Source organism: Hirundo rustica, chromosome 6 (genome assembly GCF_015227805.2).
Source record: "Hirundo rustica isolate bHirRus1 chromosome 6, bHirRus1.pri.v3, whole genome shotgun sequence".
NCBI classification, from domain to species: Eukaryota; Metazoa; Chordata; class Aves; order Passeriformes; family Hirundinidae; genus Hirundo; species Hirundo rustica.
Window position 1 is genome coordinate 48,582,683 of NC_053455.1, and position 12,028 is coordinate 48,594,710.

General features: G+C 50.7%; 1 protein-coding gene across 2 annotated transcripts; it reads right to left on the minus strand.

Annotated features, from left to right (window-relative positions):
* Nucleotides 1–4,686: 4,686 nt before the first annotated feature.
* On the minus strand, nt 4,687–6,253 carry CDKN1C (cyclin dependent kinase inhibitor 1C). Of its 2 annotated transcripts, XM_058421108.1 has the most exons (3): nt 5,700–6,253; nt 5,486–5,618; nt 4,687–5,351 (listed from the first exon to the last, which is right to left on the minus strand). In XM_058421108.1, exons 1-2 carry the CDS (start codon nt 6,148–6,150, stop codon nt 5,491–5,493), a joined length of 579 nt encoding a protein of 192 aa, XP_058277091.1. In that variant the 5' UTR covers nt 6,151–6,253; the 3' UTR covers nt 4,687–5,351; nt 5,486–5,490. The 2 variants fall into 2 exon arrangements, with proteins under 2 accessions (XP_058277091.1, XP_058277090.1); XM_058421107.1 differs by having other exon boundaries at nt 5,486–6,253.
* Nucleotides 6,254–12,028: the final 5,775 nt, after the last annotated feature.

Below are 12,028 nucleotides of genomic sequence, written 5' to 3' on the forward strand. Positions count from 1 at the left end.
ACAGACAGCCTGGGCACCTCTGAAACTTGAGGGGTTTTTTTCCCAATCCTCCTTCTCTGTGTAATACAGGTGTAATGTGTGTGACAGGAAGTATCAAGTAGGCTAAAGCAAATCTGGTAGGGGAGAGTGAGTAGTCCTGTGATGATGTGAACGAAACCTACTGACTCCTTAGCAGGTCTGGGGCAATTTTAGACCCCACACTGATTTGGGACACAGGGACAGAAAAGGGGAGATTATTGTTAGCACCCATCTGTAAGTGAGTTGAGGGGAGGGATAGGATGTTACTGGATGAGTTTCATGGCGGGTATTTGTTGACAGTAGAGATGTTTTGGGGCCAGGCAGCCTTTGAAGGACTGTGCAGGGTACAAATGTTGTGGCCTGTTCCCTTCTCTCCCTCCCTTGGTGCACACCAGCAGAATTTTGTGTCTTCTGCCCAACTTCTTCCAGTGTATCCCAGCCAGGCTTCTGCTCCACCCATGCCTTGTTATCCCCATCCTAGGTGTTTTCTGGCACTGCCTCCTCACCCTCGTGTTCCCTCTCCCTGCATCTCCATCCTGTGGACAGGGGCCCACCATGACATCACAGATCTAGATGTGAGGCCACTGGTTTTCCTGGAGCAGAGGCTTGGCCAAGTGGATTGTGGAAAGTGGGTTCAAAATTTAGTTTGTTCTGTGTTTAAAGAGTTTGAGGGGGGGGGGGGTGGTTTGTTTGGTGGGTTGGTTGGTTGTGGGGTTTTTTTGGTTTGGTTTTTGTTGTTGTTGTTTTTGTGGGGGGGTTTTGTTTGTTTGTTTTGGTGTGGGTTTTTTTTTTTCTTAGCAGGGCCTGTTTCAAGGCTTTTATGTTCTATACAGCTCATTTAACTGTTTTGGCATTTTTCATTCTCTCTTTTCCCCAAAAAAACTGTTCCAACAAAGGTTTCTTGGAAATACATAGATAAAAATCCCCCTTGGTTTAAAAAAAAAACGGAGTAAACCAAAACATGAAGAACTTTCCACTGGGAATTTCACCACTGACACCAAAAGAGATTGTGTGGTCTTCAGTATTAGATACTGAAGTCTGTGCAGAGAAGATACTTGATTCTTCTCCATCCTCTGAGAGACAGATATAATCCCATCCTTTCATCTTAGGTAAAGAGTTTTGACTTGTATTTTGGCTCCAAAAATAATTGTCAAGAGTAACATTTCTGAGCAGGTACAGGAGGGGAAGACACTGGAAAACCATTTTAATTTTATCCTGTAGCAATAGGTGACAATGTGGCTTGAAAAACCCCTGATCCCTGATTAATTATTTTATGCTCCCTGGTTAGTTATTTCTTGTATATATATATTTGTATATTTGCTACTTGTATGGATACAGTTGTGTATATATATTTGTATGTATGCTCTTCATATCTGTTTCTTTGCTTTAAAATGGTCAATCCAATTTGCATCTCTCTTTGTGGATCCTTCACATGAATCTCCCTGTGCAGCCATCCTATCAAGCAATCACAACTCATTGCAAATTAATTTTTTATTTCTGTATCAAAACATAAGAAATTATTCTTTAAAATTGTTCTTTCCCCATCCTGTTACATACGCCTCCTGCTCATTAGCAACAAATATTTGCTGAAGAAGTGGAAACCAGCTTTTTGTTTATTTTAAGTGATAACAGAACAAGTTTTGGCCCAGAAAGAAAAGTTGTGGCTAGGAAGAACGATTCCCAGTGTCAACCATATGTTGCATTCATCCAGCTGAAGTGGCTTAATTACTGGTAGATGTTGCTGAGCTCATAAAAGATACCTTTTTGGCAAGATTGTTTGCTGATAATTGTGTTCCCTGAAATAAATTTAAAAAAAAAAAAAATCTAAAAATCTTCCTTCCACCAAGCTTCCCTTCCAGTCTTCCTTTAGCACCCTTTCCCTTTAGATGCCCCCCACAGATTCACATTGAGAGACGTTTGTATGAAAAACTTCTGGAGATCCAGTACTGTTAACGCTCCTGTCCTGGTCTCTCTTGGGGCAGGAAGGACGAACTGCAGAAGCCGTGCTCCAAACGCATGGCTCTGCTCCTTGGGAGAGGAGAGGGAGCGGTGGTGATTTTGGAGTAGAATATTCCTCTAATTGCGCAGCTTGTTTCAGTCTGGGATTAAGGCAGCTCAAATAATGACCTGACTTTTTGTAGCTGTAATGAGCAGCAAGCTCGGTCCTCCAAGACCCCTGATATTTTGAATCCTTTCCAAAAATATTCTTGCCATCAAATCCAAAGCGGAATTCGGGATTTAGCACTAAGGGGTAAGTGGGTTGGCGGTAACAACCGGCAGCCTCCCTCCGCTTCTGCCTATGCATTCTCATGATAAAGGGCACTTTAAAGCCCCTCTGACAATGAATGAGTCCTAGTTAAATATTTCAAGAACTTCTTTACATGGTTTCCTCTGATGCATGTACTGTTGAGACATCTGTCTTCCGTACTAATAAAGTAGTCTAGATTTAAAATGAACTTCATTGGATTGCTTTGAAACTATAGGCACATATGGTTCATAATTAGCTGGATATCTCTTATAGTTAAATGATTTTTCTCTCTCTCTCTCTCTCTCTGTCGCCCATTCGCATCAATAATAGAAGCAAACAAAGTTCCAATTGTTCCCTGTTGCGGGACATTATGTGCCTGAATAAATGGATGTTGGCTGTGTCTACATGGATTTGCCATATGGCTACAAAGGCCGAAAGAATAGGGGCAGTGTGCTTTGTGCCGGGGCGAGGAGGGCCGGCCGGGCTGGGTGGGGCAGGGCGCGGGGGCGGCCGCACACCTTCCTGCACCCGCGGGCCCTCTGGGGAGCCGGAGCGCAGGGGCTGAGGGACAGGGCCCTCCCGACCGCGAACCCGACGGCTCTGCTCGGGCAGTGCCCACGAGCTGGAATTGTTTGCTTTAGAGCCCTGTGCCTAAACTGTCCCCGCGGTGAGAGCCTTCCTCCTGAGCCAGGCTGGGCACACCTCGTGGCTCCTCCAGCCGAGGTATTTGGGAGCTCGGAGCAGGGATCTTTCATTGCAAAAAGTCCTATTATTAGTTGCGGGCTGGGACAATGGAGGTCCCAAAGGCACCTGCTTTCATGAAAGCGAGAGAAAAGCCCATAAATCCTGGAGGATCCAGCTGCCTCACTCCGGGTATTGTTGGCTTTCATAAGGAAAGGGAAAAGCTATTTTTCTTTTCAAAGGGGGGGAAAATCGTATTGAGTCAGCGGCCACTGATGCGGGCATGTAAAATAATCCCGTTCTGATTAAGCGATCACGGAGCTGGAGGTAATCAATGTTACTTTTACAGCCAGGAGCGTTTGGCGGCTGTGACAGCGCGGGGAGAGGTTGAGGGGGAAAAGGGGGGGTTGGGGGAGGGCAGAGAGGAGCACTGTGACGGGGGAAGACGATGTGGGTAAAACTTCAGCCTTATCCACCCGAAACCTCATTCTCTCAGTTCCCTCCCCACTCCGTGGAAGCGTATCATGCAGAGATCAGAAAGCCCTCATGGTCCGCCCCAGCTGCTGGGTCCAGTGTGGGAGTGCAGTATTTTAGAGGTGCAGAGTTGGGGAGTGGAATCAGAAAGGCATGAATCAGAAAGGCATAAATCAGTCCAGTCAGCCCCCACATCCTGGTCCTCCCCTCCATGTGCACTCTCCGGCATCCCAATCCTGTCCCACCTGCGGCCAGCACCAGGCCGGGTCTGTCCCCTTTTCCCGGCAGCGCAGGGCTGGGATTCAGAGAAGGGCGTGCGCCCCGACCCCACGGGACTGCGTGCAGATCCCACGGCTTTAACCTGCCCTCAGGCCTTGGGGACGACGTGATGCCACCAAGTGCTGCTGCTGCATGGTTGTGAGAGCACCGTCACCAAAGCACTGTCAAAACGCTGGCTGCTTTGTCTCGTGGGAGGGTTTATTTTGTGTGAGTGTTGTTTTGCTTTTTACGTCTTTCAGGGCGAGCTGAAACTGCTGCCTTTCCCAGAATTGTGTGTTTGTCCTGTAAATCATTGCCGGGCAAGAGGTACCAGGAAGTGCTTCCCTGCAGTAGCCAGGCCCTGGGCTCCAGGCTGGGGAGTGAGGGCCCGCGGCCGAAGGAGGGGGGAAGGTTTGCACAGCCGCGACAGGAGCGTCCCCCCGTGCTGAGCCCGCTGAGGGCCATGGCCCGCACGCATCCGCCCCTGAGGCTGTCCCCAAGAGAGGTGGGCAGCGGCCCCAGCCGCGATGGGAAGGGGCGGGCGGCCCCGGCCCCGCCGGGCTGCTCCAGGGGCGCAGACAGAGCCTCGGGAAGTAAAGGTGAACTGTTCAAAGTAGCCATTACAGCGTGCCGAAAGGCCGGAGTCAGGGTGTGATGAAAGGCGTGCTCCCCTCAGTTTTGGTTAACTCGGGCAGCACTCAGGAGTTTGAACTTGTTTTGAAGGGAAGAAGCGCTCCTTTCCCCTCCGAACGCTCTTCGCGGCGGGGCGCTGGCGGGCAGCGCTCTCTCCGTGGCGGGGTTATATGCTCCGGGGCTACCCAGGGCCCCGCCGGCGAAGGAGGACCCCCTACACCGAGAGACTCAAAAGCTGGGCTAGGCTTCCCCACCCCAGCCGCCGGGGCTGTCCTTACCCCCGCCCCCCCCGGACTTCCCCTCCAGCACACACCAAGCAGACTCGCGGCCGTTTCCTGAATTTTTTTTTATTTTTTTTAATTGAAGTTGTGGCATTAGTTGCAATGGCAGTGGTACAGACCGGCTCAGGATCCACTGAAACAGATTTGTCCTCAAGTCAAGTCTAAAAAAATATTTTGATTCATTGCTACATCTTGTGAATGCACCAAAAAAAAAAAAAAAAAAAAAAAAAACAAAAAAAAAAAAAAAACCACCAAAAAATAAAAATAAAATTAAATTTTGTGAATAACAAAAGCAAATATAGTGCCCTTTGGCTTAACCAAAAGAAAAAAAAGACTATTAGACGTCAAAGTTATCCACGTTTCTGACATAAATAGAAAATATAAGTTAGTATAAATCTTAAAAAAAAGTTTTGTACAAATATACACTCGTTTTTTTTCATTTTTCCTTTTTTTGCACTGAGAGCTCAGCAGAGATTAAACATTTCTTATAAATGATTTTTAAAGCTTTACACTTCTGGCCAGTGTACTCACAACATTAGGCATAATACATTTCTATACAGAACGTCATACATTGCACTGTTGTACGGTAACACTGCTCCGTGCGCGGCCGGCGCTGCCGCTCTGCTGCGCTTCCCGCTCCGGCTCCCGCTCCTGGGCCAGGCGGGCGCGGGGGGGTCCCGGCTCGCCGCGCCGCCCGCCCCGGTCTCCCGCGCCTCCGGGGCGTCGCGCCTCTCCCGTGGGTGCAGTAGTGCAAAAGTCTGGAGAAGAACAAAAAGGGGGAGGGGGAAAAAATAAGCAGGGGAAAAAAAAAAATTTGGTCGTAGTACAGGAAGTAAGAGAGCGCCGCAGAAAGCGCCCGGACACCCTCGCCCGCTCCCGGGGCGCGTCTCACCTGGCTCACCGGAGCCGCTTGCGGGGGGTCTGCTCAACCGGCACGGCGGCGGGGGGCGGTGGGCAGCCGGCGGTGCGCTCCGCCGCCGCCGCCGCCTTGGGCTCCGCCGGCCTTTTTCTCCTCGCGAAGAAATCTGGATGGGGTACGGAGAGAAAGGAGGCGTCCGTCAGCCACTGCGGTGGGACGCCCCCGCGCCCCCCGGAGACCCACGCACCTGTGATGCGGGCGGTGGGGCCCCTCTGGCGGAGATGCATGCCGCGGCGGCGGGGCGCGGCGCGGTTCTCCCGGCTCAGGCGCCCCCCGGGCCCCTTGCTGGCGGCGGGAGGCGGCTGCGGAGACGGGGGCGCCTGGAGAAGCGGGACGCGGCACCGTCCCACCTGCAGAGTCTCCCTGTAGAAAGCGGGCACGGCGCCGGCCTCCACCTCCTCCCAGCGCAGGCGGCCGGGCCCCGGCAGCGGCGTGTCGGTTTGGAAGTTGTAGTCCCAGCGGCGCTGGTCGTCCTCCCCCATCTCCCGCAGGCGCTCTCGCAGTTCCCGGCCCAGCTCCTCGTGGTCCACCGGCCCAAAGAGGCTCCTACAGACGGGGCTGCGGCCGTGCCCGGCCAGGGCTCGCCGGGCCGAGAGGCGCTCCAGGGCGGCGGTGCCGGAGAGGTGCACGTTGGACATCGCCGGCGGGCAGGACGCGGCGGGCCGGGAAGGCGTGGATGCCCTCCCCCGCCGCTCCTCTCCTCCCGTCCCGTCCGCTCGCTCACTCGCGCTCACACCGGCCCTGCCTCCCGCCTTTGAACCCCTGCCCTCGGCCGCTGCCTTTTAAACCCGCTCCCCGCGAGTGTGAGCAAAACACTATTAGCATAATAGTATTTCCCTGCCGCCGTTCCGCTGCGATTGGTGGGTGCCCCCCTACCGCCCCCCGGCCCCCGACGGCAGCGCTCCTGCCCGCGCCCTCCATTGGCTGCGCCGGGCAGCGCCGCGCCGCCGCCGGCCGCATTGGCCCACACCGGCCCGGCACGGCCCCGCCGCGGACCGGGGGGACGGCCCCGGCACTGGCCCGGCCCCGGAGGGCGGCCGCCCCGCTCCCCGCCCGCTGCCGGCTCCGCTCCCTTTGTCTGCCGCCGCCAGCGGCTCGGCCGCCGCTTCCAAGCCGGCGACGTTCGGGGTTGTTTTTTCCCCTTGCTCCGTGTTGCCTTTTCCGTGTGAAGGGTCCGAGTGGGAGTGTTTTTACTATTATTTTTACTATTCTTTTGTTTGGGATGTTTTTTATTTTTTCTCTCCTCGAGGAGTATCGCTAGTTTTTTCGGCATCGGTGGAGCGCGGGGGCTTGGGGCGGGGGAGGTGATGCGTGTGGAGGAAAACGGGATCGTTTTCTGGCTCGGGGATTTTTATTACAGTGCTGCAAAACAAAGCGAGATGCTTGCAGATTTCAAAACAAGCTGAAGGCTATTTTTAAAAATAAGGCTTCTCAGCTGCATGGAAGTAATAACTTGCAGCCTTAGTGAATAGAAGAACATGAAAACCACAGCATTTTCCTCTCCTGACTTTAAAACCCACATAATACGTGTTTGTTCATTGCAGATGAACTAATCTCGCTATTGTGTTGCCAGGGATCAGCTGGCTTGTGCTTTACATTTTCTGTAGGTCAGTGCAATCATTGCCTTTTGTTGTTTTGGGATGGAGGAGTATGAAAGGAAAAGAAGGGGGAGCATAATTGACACCACGCTAATATTGGTCCCAGAACATCATCACAGAGTTGATGCGTGTCTCAGAGAGTCATCATGGCAATGATTTTTTAATCTACAGACAACAAGGGGAAAGATGAACCTCCTTCATGCAGTGTGTTTGAAGACCCACTGACTCCTTATGTCTCTATGACTTTTGCCTTTGGGAAGTTCAAACCCTTGAGCAAAGACAACTTGGACGGTTTTATTCCCTAGAGGGAATAAAATTAATATTAATTCCTAGGATGTACTGGCTCTGCAGAGACTGCCCCAGATGTTGGCTTGCTGCAGGGCAGGAGGGGTTGCAGCTTTAGGGCAACGGTGCCCACAGGTAGGTCTGCTTCAAGAAGAGGGGCATTTGTCTTTGCATCCATGGAAAAGGTGCACCAAAGTAAGTCCTCGGTGTTTCCACATTTGTCCCACCTGTCTGTCAGAGCAGCCCTCCAGCACTGCTGGGGACCCTCACTCCCACACTTGCCATGCCAGGGAGGACCTTGTGGTAGCTGGGACAGCCCCCACCACCTCCCAGGTGCTTCCTGGGACCTTCAGTGGTGCTTCCAAAGTCTGCCTGCACCAGCAGGTACTGGCAGTGCCCGTGGGTTTGGACCCATGGACCCAGGGTTGGCTGCTGCTGGCAGAGAGAATGTTGGAGCCTGGCTCACTGCACAGGAAGGATCTATCCATGCTGAGGCTGCTGAGCAGTGAGATGCCATGACAGGTTTTATCTGCTGAAGTAATTTCCTGATGTTTGTGGGGACAGGTGGGTGCTCAGTCGGAAGCATCTGTAGCTTGGTGATTGAGAGGAGGTGCAGCAAGTGCCTTCAGGGTGCAGATCCCCACTTGTTTCCTGGGCAGGCAAGTCACACTTTGGAGAAGATTTTGCTGACCAGTGGTGCAGACAGACCACTTTCATTTCACTAATGGTGATAGCACTGGTGTTTTAAGAAATATGAAGACTTTTTTTCTTTTAAAGATGCCTGCTCAGATGTTATTTTATTAACAGTCATTCTCAGTTTCCCAGATGAGCTAGACAACCTCCCCATTTGGCTGCTTTAGGTGAATATAACCCCATTGTCCTTTCTGTCCCAAAATGGCCCTTGAAGATGGCCATATGGAGGTCTCTTGCTCCCAAGGATATTATTTAGGGAGCAGGTCATGAAAAGTTCCTCATCACTAAGAGCACATCATCTTCAAAAGCAAGAGGTGCCCATCAGTTAGGGACAAGTTCAGCCAGGAGAGAAGGTGTGGGCCTCGCAAGCTGAGATCCTTGGAGAATGCTGTGAACATGGCACAGTATTTACCCAGGAACTTCTCTCAGGGTGGCTCAGCAGCCATCCAATGCATCTCTTGGGATGTAGGCTGGGTGGCTTTAAGAATAAATGTGCTATGCAGAGAAAATACTTTGAGTTCCCCAAGAAACCTGCTGGAAAAGTGCCCTCTATTCAAGAATCGAGCCAAAAGGCAATGGCCAGGTCCCTGCAGACAGGGGCTCTTTGTGAGGAGTCCTCGTGAACCTGCTGCCGTCCTCCCCCCATGCCAGCGAGGCCAGCGACCACCTTTCCTGTGTTCTGCCCTCTCAATTTTAGACATTCCTGCCATCAAAGCTGAACGAGCAAGATCGCCCACTATTTGCAAGATGTGAGCATGCCCTGTGCAAAATCCACATCGTTGTCCTTCCAAACCCTTTCCAGAGATTAGTCAATATTTACACAGTGCTTGAGGGACACAAGGAATGATGGTTTCAGCGTTCTGGAGTTGCCTTGTGTTTGAGGGCACTTCCCCTTCCAGCTCACCTGGGAGGTAAAACAGCTCAGGTTTGAGATTTCCACCCCTGGTTTTATAGTTCAGCTGCCTCACTGTTAATGTTCTCTAATGCTTTGACTGGATTTTTTTTGTCCCACTATACATTTAGGTTTTAAGGTGGTGGTGGCAGTCCTGGCCACTTTCTGCTCTCAAGTTGCCAGTTCTAGCACTGTCTGGTTTTGGTTTTTGTGTGGAGATGGATCCAGCCCAATTGAGGAGGAAGTACTGTATGCAGAGAGATATGTTTTTAATTTAGTGGATCCGTGAACTCTCATGCCAGAGGGGTAGGTTATGATCTCTAAACCAGTAGTTTGCCTAACATGAGCCACAAATTCTTACCTAAAAGCTCCTACCACCAAGCCTATTAACTTCTTCAGAAATTCCTGCTCCAGAACACTGAGCAGAGTAATTACTACCATGTTTAGAACAATGCCCCATAAGAATGAAACATTTTTGCTCAAAATATGCAAGTCATATCTGCTAATATCAGGAGAAATAATAACTTTAACTAGTGTGTATTCCTGCTGGCTGCTCTGTTTCAAAAGGGTGAAGGGAGGGAAAAGCAAACTCCTTTATGGCCAGTGCATCATTGCAAAGAGATTGCAATTGCAGGAGGTTTATTGCATTTGACTATTTCTGTTTGGAAAGGGTCCAGGTTGACTGTCAGAGCCAGGGCTCAGTCTGACGGCTTGGCAGATAGGGGAAGAGAGGTTCTTGCACTGTAAACTGAGCAAGGAGTAACCAAGGAGATTTGATAAGAAGTTATGGAGATAACAAAAGAGAGATTCTCTGTGCTGTCATTCTGATGGGGCTGGCTGTTGTGCAGCTCCAGGTTAATTTATTCAGATGAGATGCTTATGTATAGAGGCAAACATTGCCCATGACGTGGTGCCATGGAGGAGCACTCCGCTGTCTTTTGGCAAGTCTTGGGGTGAGCTTCTCCTGCAGGGATTGTCCTCAGCATGCTGCCAGATAAGCACACCTGTTGTTGGGCCCCTGAGGCTGGGAGGTTTGCGCTTTGCTCTCTTCTCATTTCCTTTAGTACACCGTTATCATCTACACTCAGCAATGTTTAACTCAAGATTCTTCAAATGTTGTGTGATCTACATGTGATTGCTTCATTTCAGAACATGTTATATGCCATAATTGCTTTAGCAGAAGCACAGACCAATAGACATTAGTACTTTATCTCCTTTGCACTCCTCTTTCACTATGCATGTAATCATAAGCAATTTGCATTATACCAGTGGTAATTTTGCTTGGTACTTTGGAATCCTGCTTAAATAAACTGATTACAATTAAGGTTCAAGTTAGGACAGACTGTTCAAACTCCTCATTAAGGCTTTTCTACCACCAAAGTTACAATTCAAATTATTCAAACTGGTATAGCCTCATAATTTTCCATTTCTTGACAAGGTCATAAAAAGTCAAATTATTAGATTTGATAGCTGGGCAAAACCACACTAGTTCAGAGGTTAAAATGGGAAAAGTAAATCTGAACAGAACCCTGGAAAAATTCTGGCAGTTTTAAATCACTTTGAATTGCTTTTTGTTGTGTTCTTGAAAAACAAAAATGCATAAGGTAATATCTCAGGAAAAAAAAAAAGCTTCAGTTAATTTAATTTCCTTTAATTATTTTTTTATTATTATTCCTTCTGTTCTTGGTTGTTAAAAGAAGAGCCAGCCTTGCTGTCCAGCTGCTGTTCATCATTAGGGTAGCACAAAGGTAGCAGTGAATTTAGCCTAATCTATTGATGAACCTGCCAGTGCACCAGGGGCCATTGCATTCTCTCGTCACACTCCTCTTTTGCTCTTGCCATCATGTCGTTCTACTAGATGAACTCCACTCGCCACCTGGCCCCTCATCATGACTTGGAGCCTGGCTCATTTGCAGGATGCTGTGCTATTAACTGGGAAAGCAGGCTGGGAATGGTAGGAGCATTTTGAGCTTGCAGTATGTACCTGTGGAGGGTGGCTCTTCTTTACTTGCTATCTGTGTAGTTATATTTGAGCACTAGTTAAATGCTCCATTTATTTGTATTCCCTGCTTTTCTGTTGGTGCAATTGCTGTCAAAGTCATGCTCTATGCTCACAGGTCCTGTTCATCGCCACTCTTCGCATTAAACAAGAGGTTTGCATTTTGCTTGTTTTGACATTCCCCTCGCCTTTCATCTTGATCCGTGGTAATATTATTTTTGGAGTAGCTTTTCATAGGTTATTTCTACTTTACGTAGGGGGAGGTAGTAGTGGAGGGGCCATTACACAGGTTTTATTTTTGATTTCATATTTCTTAAGTAAACAGTGTTTTTACTGCTGGCAGTCTAGCACGAGTCCTGAAGGGGATCGTTCATGGCCTGGACTGTTGCAGAGGGGAGGTGCCTGGTCCCAAAGCAAGCCCAAGAGCAGCGGTAAGTGCGCCAGAGGCATCTTCACATGGATCCCATGCCTAGAAGGAACAAAACCTAAAGAGTATGAAAAAACTCCCCAAAGCACTAGAAAAGTCTTGAAATCTGACTGTGAAAGCAACACATACTCGAGAAGTGGAGGGTGTCCAAAGAATCCCGACGATGGAGACCTTAAAAACAGTGCGAAGGAAGAGTAAACGAACCCAAGTTTACTCGCCCCAGTCCGCGCGGCGCTGGCAGAAAATCGACCGGGGCGAGCCGCTTGCGCTCGGGCCGTGTCGCCGCCTCGTCCCGCCCCGTTCCGCAGGTCTGCGTCCCTCGTCGCCAGCCGGAGCCCCTGTCCGGCCGCGGCGCGGAGCCGGGGACGCGGCGATGCGCGGGGCAATGGTGCCCTCTAATGTCGGCCGGCCCGGAGCGCCGGGCGCTCGCCCGCTCCGTTCTCCCGCTGGCCCCGGGGAGCGCGGCCTCGCCCCGCCGCCGCCCCACCCTCCCCGCATGGGCAGCCCCTATCTGCCCCACCCCCGAGCCCCCCTGACTTGTGGGCGCCTCCTCCGGCCATCCAGCCCCGGGGGTGCCTGCGTGTGAGCCGGGATCTCGAGATGCTGTTCACCGCCTAAGGGA

Bases quoted from the DNA above. Each gene is read 5' to 3' on its own strand.
- CDKN1C (XM_058421107.1), bottom strand. From the start codon at position 6,150: ATGTCCAACGTGCACCTCTCCGGCACCGCCGCCCTGGAGCGCCTCTCG.